The following is a 10,597-nucleotide window of genomic DNA, read 5'->3' as shown; positions in this document are numbered from 1 at the left end:
CACAATGAGTTCTACCAAACTTATAAATCACAAATATATCTAATTTACAGGCAGGGATGCAAACAGGTAGGGGTAAAAAATTAGAACACTGCCGGGCGTTTCTTCAACTAGGTGCACTTTTAGCCTTGAGAATTTGAAGAAAAAAAATTTGTTCAAAAGTCACATAACAGTCTCATAAGTTTAAATAATTTGTCTAGTTTTAAGGTCTGTAAGAGGACAAACTTAGATTACAAGAGAAATAGTTAATATTTTACTTTTTATTTTTGACCTGCAATGAACAAATGTGCATCTCAATATACAGCTGTTATTTAAAAAATAGAATAACTTTGGTTTTTATATTAAGTAGAGCATGGTTCATAAATTGTGGATAATTTTTTAATGTGTGATAAGAACCTTTTAAATATTTTTTTAAAAATGTGTGTGTGGTGGAAATGACATGGTGGTGGTGGAAATGACAGCGTATTGTGGAAATGACAAGAAATTAAGGTAAATATAGAAAAGATTCGTCCCTATGCTGGAACATGACTGTTTCTGGATTGAAACATTTGCAGATCATGCAAATCTATTTTCACAATCCATAAAAATTGTACTTTGTAACCATAAATGTCATTTCCACCACAGAGGGCAGTGTGGTGGAAATGACTGTGGTGGAAATGACATTTCTGTAGTTTTTTGTGAAAAAATGGAAGATAGCTTCACTGACTGGCTTTGAATTATTACTTAGCATTTTGTGTATGTAAAATACTCTTATTTAACTTAAAATTTTTAGCTTTTTAATAACACCCTTGATGGTACAGTATGTGGTGGAAATGACGTAGAATAAATATATTCACTGATCAAGCAATATTTACTTTGATTTTTCTTCATTTGTTGTTGATGAAAATTTAAATTCCCTCCATGTCCAACATGTGCTCTGATGTCCCTGAACATTTCCATTGAAACCACCTAAAAAATCTTTCACACAAACTTTTTAAAGATACATTACATTGCTGTGGTGGAAATGACACCAATACTGTGCGACAGCTATATTTTGTATAAAAAGAAATATTGATAGAGGTCTCACATTAAACACTATAATGTATTTTAATTATTGTACTAGTGCTTAATTCAGGTACATTAATAGTTACCAGATAAGTCATATTTTTAAACTCTATTTTCATTGTTGAAGTTTAAAAGTCTGGGTGTGCGACAAGGAGAAAACAGTGATTTTGACACCTATAAGAAGGTTGAAAAGTATGAAAAAAATCATATTAGAAAGGTAGTAAATTTTTTTTAGGTTGGTTTTATTGTTAGCTTGACAAATAAAGAGGAATTTGTCCAAAATTGTATGTATTTTTAAAAATATGACCAAAGTACATAAAAGTGCCCATAGTCTAAGAATCACCCTGCCACAACTAAGGAAGACCGCACAGGTGAAGTGAATAACACTGATTATCTCTTCATCACAGCGCCTGCTGGGTGGGATATTAGGCAGTGAACATTTTGTCCTTAAAGTTGATGTGTTAGGGTTGTTAGAGGATATTAACAAATTTGACAAGGGCCAAATCTGTTCCCGGTCTGCAGTGGTCAGTATTAAAAGTGGTCCAAGGAAGGAACACTGGTGAATCAGCGACAGGGTCATGGTCAGCCAAGGCTCACTGATGCACATGGGGAGCGAAGGCTGGCCTGTGTGGTTCGATCCAACAGACGAGCTACTGTAGCTCAAATTGCTCAAGAAGTTAATGCTGGTTCTGATGGAACGTTGTCAGAATACATAGTGCATCGCAGTTTGTTGACTTGGCCTCCAAATTCCTCAGATCTCAATGCAATCATGCATCTGTGGGATGTGCTAAACAAACAAGTCCAATCCATGGAGGCACCACCTCACAACCTACAGGACTTAAAGGATCTCCTGCTAACGTATTGGTGCCAAATACCATAGCACACCTTTAGGGGTCTAGTGGAGTCCATGCCTCGACAGGTCAAAGCTGTTTTGGCAGCAAAAGGGGGACCAACGCAATATTAGGAAAGTGGTCACAATGTTATGCCTGATCGGTATGTATATGGTAGTCAACACTTGAAGTGGATCAAAACCTTTCAACAAAGTTGTCCTAAAATCAAAACAATACTAGTTCTTGTCTTAAACAGCTTTGAACTTTTTTAAAAATAGGCATGCACCCAAGGCAAACGGGGTGAGGGAATAAAACAACGAGCAAAAATTAAGTATGGTCAATGTGAAAAGTTAAGCTTGTCAAAACTGAGAATCTGAACTGGAACTAAAAAGGGTGGGTTGTGTTGGGCTAAGAGGTTGATATAAAAATTACTTTTAATAAATAACTTAATTACAGCCATTAATACAAAGAGTGTCACTCTCACTCTTCACTGTATTTTCATTTCTAGTGCAGGAAGTAAATGCAAACACAGATGATAAAATGGGAGATTTAAACTCCAATAAATACATCTGACTTGTAAAGGTTTGATTACAATGAGATTCGGCTGTTGATTTGTGAACACAAACAGGCTGATGGGGATATTCACCTGCTAGGAGCCACACAATCCGAGTCCATCACTGCTGGGTCTGAGCTGTTAGAAGAACACAGCAAATGATTGACCCTTCAGGTTATCTGTAATCAGACTAATTAACCATCCGGAAACCAGGTGCGGTGAATCAGCCTGCTAGCAAAAATCTCCTTTCTGTATCATGTTAATCAGCTTTCACTCAAAATGTATTTCTTTAATTTAAATATGAAGAGATGAAGAGCAGAAGCCATTCTGGTTAGGTTTAAAATTGTATAACTAATCGTGCAATTGGGTCAATACCTTTTGGTGTCCTGTGCATAAATAACTCATTTGCCATGATAACTTAACATAAAAATGACTATGAAAGGGCGTGTTATATTGGTAAGTATAAATTTTTATATTCATAACAAAATCACTACTTTTCTAGAATTTTTTTTTTTTTTTAGTTTTGTATAAGAGGATGCGTGTTATTTTGCTCATTAAATTTGAATGAGAGTAGAATATAATCAAATCATAAAATTTTGTCCTTCTATTATATATAACAGTATTTTTATTTATTAGAAAAGAAGAGTTTGTCCATGTCCCTTGAATGGTTGTCAGCCCTGTCGCCCTTTAAGAAAAAGCTATCCTCTTTAGTGACATCAGGACAGTAAGTAAGGTTAGTAGTTAGTGACATTTCAACTGACAAATTTTCTTCGTATGAGTTTGCTTACTTGCTTTTCCTAAACTTAACATATCCACCCTGTCGGCATAAAATATGTCCGAAGTGATTAGAACACAGTATTTTAAAAATATGTAGGGGAGAGTGGGGTGATTTGTGCCAGGGGGGAAGTAGTTCCACCCCTTGTTTCTAGAAAACCATAGAAGAAATTGGTCATGTGACCACATACTTTTGAAGAGCCATCCAATTTACCTATCCCCCAAAGAGGAGAGACACATGGCATGAGAGCTAAGTACATTTTAGCTCAAAAAACATTTTTTTGCCTTTCAAAGTAAAATTGATAAGAACAAGGTTTTTTGATTGCTGCGTCTGAACAATTATAGACAAGTTTGAAAATATTTCTCACATGTTTTAGTGCTTTAGTAGGCTACACAGTGAGTCTATACAGTTAGCATAATGTTAGCTCTATCATTCTAGTCTTTCGAAATTGTCGGTCCGGAGTGGAGCAGGGTTAAGTTGTGCCAGTGGGATGTTAAGTAATAGTCCGGATCTAGACCAGGGCTGCCAAACCCTGTTCCTAGAGATTTACCTACCTGCATACTTAAGTTCCAGTCCTGCTCCAACACAGCTGTCTGTAATTATCACATGCTACCTAAGAGATTAATTAGCTGGTTCAGGGGTGTTTGATTAGGGTTGGAGCTGAACTTTGTAGGATGGTAGATCTCCAGGAACAGGATTGGGCATCCCTGATTTAGACTTACATACCCACAGGGGATAATCTGTGTGAGGAGATGAGCGTGCTTCATCAGTGTTTGATTTACCTGCTGTTTGTCAGTTTTTCAAGTGGCTTAAGTCACAATGGGATGTTCAGAAATGTCACTTTTTTCTTATATGTTACATGATTGACAGACAGCATTCTAATTATTCATAAATATCATATATTGTGTATTTGATTTTTTTTGTTTTCCGAAAAAGTAGGAAATATGACATGCCAATAGTACATAATAGGGTAACGATATCTAAATAAACCTTCAATTAGTAATTTTGTATTGAATTTGTCTTGATTTTATATAGCATTACAGTTCATGACAATTAAAATGTTCTTTTTTACTTAATTAATCACTGGCACAATTTACCCCAATGTATTCTCCCACAAGGCCACTTTTTTTCTGATAGCTATAATTCTGAATCAGTTTATTTCAGATCCGAAGTTATTGTTCCCAGGGATGCACCACATCCTGAAATATGTACATACTTAAATTGGAGGGATTACTGTCATGGCTTCACTATAAAGTCACTTTGAGTAAAAACTGGCACAACTCACCCCACTCTCCCCTAAGTTTAAATATACCAAATTCTCTTGAATAACCAGACTATTTATCTAGTCACAGTTTGTTGTTTGTTGTAAGCTAATGTTAATTGAAGCTCAAAATGTCCACTCTGTCGGCCACTTAGACATAGCAATCATTTAACATTTAAAAACATATAAAACCATTGCTGTTCTCAGGACATGCCTCTGAGTGCTGCAGAAATTGCACGGCAATACCGAAAACGCCGGGATGCAAACACATATTTCGTCATGCTTTGTGTGTTCTGCTTAATGTATTCACCCCATCATGTGCTTGTCCACTCTGTCATCTTGATATTTTAAAATAATATTTTAAATAGTAGTTTAATCGCATCTATATAATCCAGTGTTCAATAGCTAGGTGTGGGGGCAACATGCAAAAAAATAACTGCATCCAAATATCAGTTTACTCCAACTTAGAAAAAGCATGTGCGAATGTATGAGTTTCTTTAAAAACACATGGTTTCCATAGAAGCTTTTATGTATTTATAAGCAAACGAATAACCCCGTATAGGAAAGGGACATCATACCTTTCAGAAAATATAATTTGCATTTTAATATCGCAATGAAAACATATTTAACAGTAATATATATGTCCATGACAGGGTGGACACATCTTATGGTTTATGCTTAAAATAATGGCCCATAATTACCTAAAATAGTACTTAAGTGTCTACTATTTATGACATGACATTTTAATAAAATTAAGACCAAAATGTGTGAGTATTGTGAGTGTTGAAAGGCACTCTATGATGATATTGAACCAATTAAAATACACAAATCATATCTAATTAACAATTTTTGACTGAATTTTATAAATGGAGTCTGGATAGTGAATAACAAAAGATTCAGAAAAATCATCGGTTCATAAAGACTTATTTTTATTGGCAGTGGAAAATAAGTTTCAGTATTTTATTGAAATGAAAGCAATAAATAATACTGTGATAAAAATAGTTCATAAGTACTTAGACTGTACATTATTTCTATTACAGGACCAGAAGATTTATTTAAATAAAAGGACAATAAAAAGATAGTAACATGACTTTAATTGTACATAACTGACTAAAGAATGTAAAATTACAAAAAAAAAAAGAAGAGAGACTGGGATATGATTCCAGCCTATGCTTATGATATCAACCAAAAATGACAATTCAATTCCTACATAAAAGCTGATATATACGATATCAAAAAGGTAATTGAAACCAAAAGGACTGGGCTAGAAATATAAGGCTTCATTACAGTGGTAAAATGCAGACGCAGGGATTGAGCTGACAGGCCACTGAAGGATTGGTCCACTTGAGAGGAATAACACACGCACACGCACGCAGCACTAGGGAATGGATAAACAGTGAATTTCAGCTAAACAGATGCTAGAAAAACCTGGCATCAAGGTCACATCTGTAGAAAGATGTATTCAAAATAGCCCTCATAATTATTACAAATTATGGCTTATCCAAGGGTTTGATTTTGGTATCAGAGGATATAAAACACGTACCAACCCGGATATTCATACAATACCATTGATTCAGGCCACTTTCTCAGAATCAACATGGGTAATAAGATTAAGAGAATAGCAAAGTTAAGATAAAAATCACAAAGTTATTTTAGCTGGATGTATTAAAACAAGGAATAAGTAGCGGAGAGGATAAAAATACTTATTGAGAATGATAAAAATTAGATTAGGCCTACAGACGGAAATGTACAAACTTTGGACTTGTGATACATAAATTACATCTAAAAGAGTTGAACTGGATTAGGACGCCAGAATTAAATGTGACAAAATAAAAGCAAAAGTCGATACGAGACACTGCTAAATTAGTGAACGTCCCTCAGCTTTAAATAGAGGCATCAAATCTAAAGTTTCTGCTGGTGGGACAGAGTTCTGATGGGATCACTGGTCTGTAACAGGAGAAATCAAACCAATCCTCATCCTCTGAAACTCCAGCCTGATGGGGGCTCGTCTGCTGCTTCACCTGCAGGAGAGACGGTGAGAAGCTGAAGTCAACTGAATGACACCGCGTTTAAAGCAGTGAACTCTGGGATATGGATCCACGAGTGGAATAATATAATATGAAGAACTGAAGAATTCAAATTTAAAAATCAACAACTGATGATTTTAAGTGCTGTGCAGAAAACACATGAAGAAAAGAAGGAACAAACAGGAAATGGGAGCAGGAAACAACAGTGTTTATGAGACAACGCGTTTGTGTTAATAACACGAGTACAGGCCGTTCATAAAGCAACCAGAGAACTGAAAATGATGGCCAACAAGATGCCTTGTCTACCAATGCAGGACATGATGCATGCCAGCTTCAAATTTCTTTTGATAGACTACAGTTGTCCTGCCAGACCAGCCGTATCTACTACAGGTTCCTTTAAGAACATCCAAACATCTGGATGACATCATTCAAAATTTTAGAAACAAAACGTAAAAGAAAATTGAACTAGATCAATAATACAACATTTGTACCATTTACTCAATGATGTACATTGCCGCTCAAAAGTCAGTGAGACTTCAATGCTTTTTAAAGAAGTCTCTTATGCTCATCAAGGCTGCATTTACTTGATTAGAAATACAGAAAAAGAAACCGTAATTGTGTTATTACAATATAAAACAATGGTTATTTTAATGTACTTTAAAATATAATCTATTCCTGTGATGCAAAGCTGAATTTTCTCACATGATTCTTTGATAAATTAAACGTTAAAAAGAACAGCATATATTCAAAATAGACATCTTTTCTAACAATATAAGTCTTTGCCATCACTTTCTTAATTTAACACATCCTTGCTAAATAAAATAATTAATTTCTTTAAAAAAAAAAAGAGAATGAAACTGCCCAAAACTTTTGAGCAGTAGTGTGTATTGTTAGAAAAGATTTCTGTTTTAAATAAATGCTGTTCTTTTTAACTTTTTATTCATCAAAGAATCCTGAAAAGGTATCACAGGTTACGAAAAATATTAAGCAGCACAACTGTTTCCAGCACTGATAATAAATCAGCATACTGGGATGATTTCTGAAGGATTTTGTGACACTGAAGACCGGAGTAATGATGCTGAAAACTTAAACAAGATTTTAATGTATATTAAAATAGAAAAACATTATTTTACATTGTAATCATATTTTACAATATTACATTTTTCTGTATTTTTGATCAAATAAATGCAGCCTTGATGAGCATAAGATAATTGATCCCAAACTTTTGAACGGTAGTGTATACAAATTTCCATCTAATAAAACGTTTGATTAACTGAGTTCCATTATTTTTCCATTGACTCTTTTCGTAGTAAATGTGACCCTGGACCACAAAACCAGTCATAAGGTTAAATTTGACAAAACTGAGATTTATACATCATATGAAAGCGCAATAAATAAGCTTTCTATTGATGTATGGTTTGTTAGGATAGGACAATATTTGGCTGAGATACATCTATTTGAAATCAGAAATCTGAGGATGCAAAAAAATCAAAAAGACTGAGAAAATCACCTCTAAAGTTGTCCAAATTAGGTTCTTAACAATGCATATTACAAATCAAAAATTACATTTTGATATGTTTACAGTAGGAATTTTACAAAAAATCTTCATGGAACATGAACTTTAATTTCTTAATGATTTTTGGCATAAAAGAAAAATCAAAAATTTTGACCCATGCAATGTATTTTTGGCTATTGCTACAAATATACCCCAGCGCCTTAAGACTGGTTTTGTGGTCCAGGGTCACAAATGAGACTGTGGTTTGTACGGCATCATGCAGGCATTCAGAAGAGGCTTGCACACAGATTGTATAAGTGATGAGACTCACCTGAGTCAGATCAGCAGGAGTAGGTTCTGACCGTGGCCGAATCCAGACGCTGAACACTTACACTTCCTGCAGCGCCACACCACATGCATTAGTCACACACGTCAATATGTTAAGCACACATCAGTCACGCATATGCATACTGATAACAGCCAGAACAAACAGAATAATGCGAGCAGCGGCTCGCTTAGACTTACCATCGAGCTGTGGTTTCTTGGCCAGTAGGGCGGCGGAGGAAGCATCTCCAGCGCTCACCCTGAAGCTGGCGGGCAGTGTGTCAGCGGAGCTCACACTCATTCCACGCACGTCCTTGGGCCGGAACTTTTTCCGCCAGGACGGTGCGCGACGGAAGTTCTTGTCATCGTCCTGTGAAGAAACGTCTCTGATGTGAAGCGCTCAGATGTAATATGGTAGACTGATGAACTGGACTGAACTCACCTCCTCTAGTCTCCTCTCCGTTCCCCCCGATAACAGGCGCCCATACTCATGCTCCAGTAACGCCCTTGCCTGCAGACACACAGCACACATCTGATGATCACAGCACTTTAGTGGGACATTTTAATCTCTCCACAAAAAATATACTGACCACAACACTTCAACAGAACTACTTTACTGTACAAAAGAGCACAACGGCCTGGCACATTCATCAATGAGTTCCTTAAGAAATCAATGAAATTCCACTGATTCAAACACAGGGCTCAACTGTTCGAAATAATTGTGAATTCTGAAAGGATTCTGAATCAGATTAGATCCAGTTTTAGTTTTGATCTAGATCAAACCTTCAGTATGTGCTAGGGATGTAACGTTATTGTAAATACTGTCGTACCGCAATAGCAAATCTTTTCGATACTACCGTGGTCGCATGACTCGATAAAACGATAGGTCTTCTGAGAAAAGTTTGCTCAGGCGAATGGAGCGAACGGGAGGTAGCGGGAACTACAATTCCCATCAGCCCAGGCGTGGCCATCATCCTTTGCGGTCTGTTGTCGCTACAGATCCAGTAATGCGGAAATGGCGGGTGCTGCTAGTAGCGGCGAAGGAAGAGAGATGGAAATGGTCGAACCTAAAGATGCCCAGATGATAAAGATGCTAATTTTCCTTTAAAAAAAAAAAAACTGTCTCTGTCTTAATAAGTGAGTGTGTGAGTAAATGAGGTGAATGTTCTCAAATACTCATTCAGCACATGGGCCAGCTGCAATAAGTAGGCTGTTTTCAAGAATACTAAATTGAAAATTTATTTTTTTACATGGTTTAATAATTTTTTGTTATTAAAATTGAAGTTCCTGTTTCAAAGTTTACAGATAGATGGCTAATTTGTATGCCATTGATATGTTCATTGTTCATGTAAACTGTTTAATAAACACTTCTGGCACTTTTTTCGAGTCTCTTCATTAGTTTTGTTTTTCCTGTAAATGATTCAATAAATACCGTACCGTGAAGTTTTGATACCGTTACGTCCCTAGTATGTGCTGATCAAAACATTTCCATAGGATTGGGATAATTTAAATCTTAAATATCAGGATTATCCTGATCACAGCAGAAGGGTGCATTAATTAAAAATGGAAGGGAATGTTTGTATTGTTTTATTGTGCGGTTTTCTTTTTAAAAATTAAAAAGTGACCCAGTTCTGACAGTTCCGCTTGTTCTTTAAATCTTGAAAATGGGTTGTTTAAAAGAAAAATGGATTCTGAATTCAGATTAGATCACAAAATCCAATCTTGGTTTTGATCTGGATTAAATCCTCAGTTTATGGTGCTCAAAACATTTTAGTAAGATTGGTAAACTTTTGATCCAAGCAAAAGGGTGGATTTCAGGAACAAAAATTTAATAAAACTTTAAAACTGGTCCAAAAAAAACATGTAATATCCACAAATAGCTGTCAATATCAAACAAATAATCACTGATTATAAACTACATTGGCACAATCATGAGAGATGGACCGGTCAGAAGTAGTTATTTGTGAATGCAATGCAAAACATTGACACCCCCCCCCCATCTCTCCTTTTTCCAATCACCATGTCCCTTTAGGGGCTTTGTAGAGTGCTAGTAATCCAGATTTGGAAATCTGAAAAAGTGTGTATTTGGATCAGGGTGATCTTGGATAGACAAGACATGGGATTTCCAAATCCAGATCATTCTGATCCAAATTAAACTTTTTGAACTGGCCACTGGGGTCTAGTCTGCATCTGGATCAGGATCCATTCCAATGCACAAATCTAACATGGATTACCTAATTCTGGATGGGATTTCCAAGATTACCCAGATTCAACACCCAGATGAATAATGG

At 35.9% G+C, this 10,597-nt stretch overlaps 1 protein-coding gene across 3 annotated transcripts in view; it reads right to left on the bottom strand.

The window, feature by feature from the left end:
* Positions 1–5,372: 5,372 nt before the first annotated feature.
* ppfia1 (PTPRF interacting protein alpha 1) overlaps positions 5,373–10,597 on the bottom strand; it is a 59,432-nt gene continuing 54,207 nt past the window's right edge. For all 3 annotated transcript variants that reach the window (XM_073851065.1, XM_073851067.1, XM_073851066.1), the window contains 4 exons: positions 8,749–8,817; positions 8,508–8,676; positions 8,314–8,379; positions 5,373–6,481 (listed from right to left, as the gene is read on the bottom strand). In XM_073851065.1, the coding sequence (XP_073707166.1) occupies positions 8,324–8,379; positions 8,508–8,676; positions 8,749–8,817 (294 nt within the window). In that variant the 3' untranslated portion in view covers positions 5,373–6,481; positions 8,314–8,323. The remainder of the gene's footprint in view (positions 6,482–8,313; positions 8,380–8,507; positions 8,677–8,748; positions 8,818–10,597) is intronic.

Source organism: Garra rufa, chromosome 11 (assembly GCF_049309525.1).
Source record: "Garra rufa chromosome 11, GarRuf1.0, whole genome shotgun sequence".
Taxonomy (NCBI): Eukaryota; Metazoa; Chordata; class Actinopteri; order Cypriniformes; family Cyprinidae; genus Garra; species Garra rufa.
Note: the sequence above shows the minus strand (reverse complement) of the source record. Positions and strands in the feature narration are given on the sequence as shown.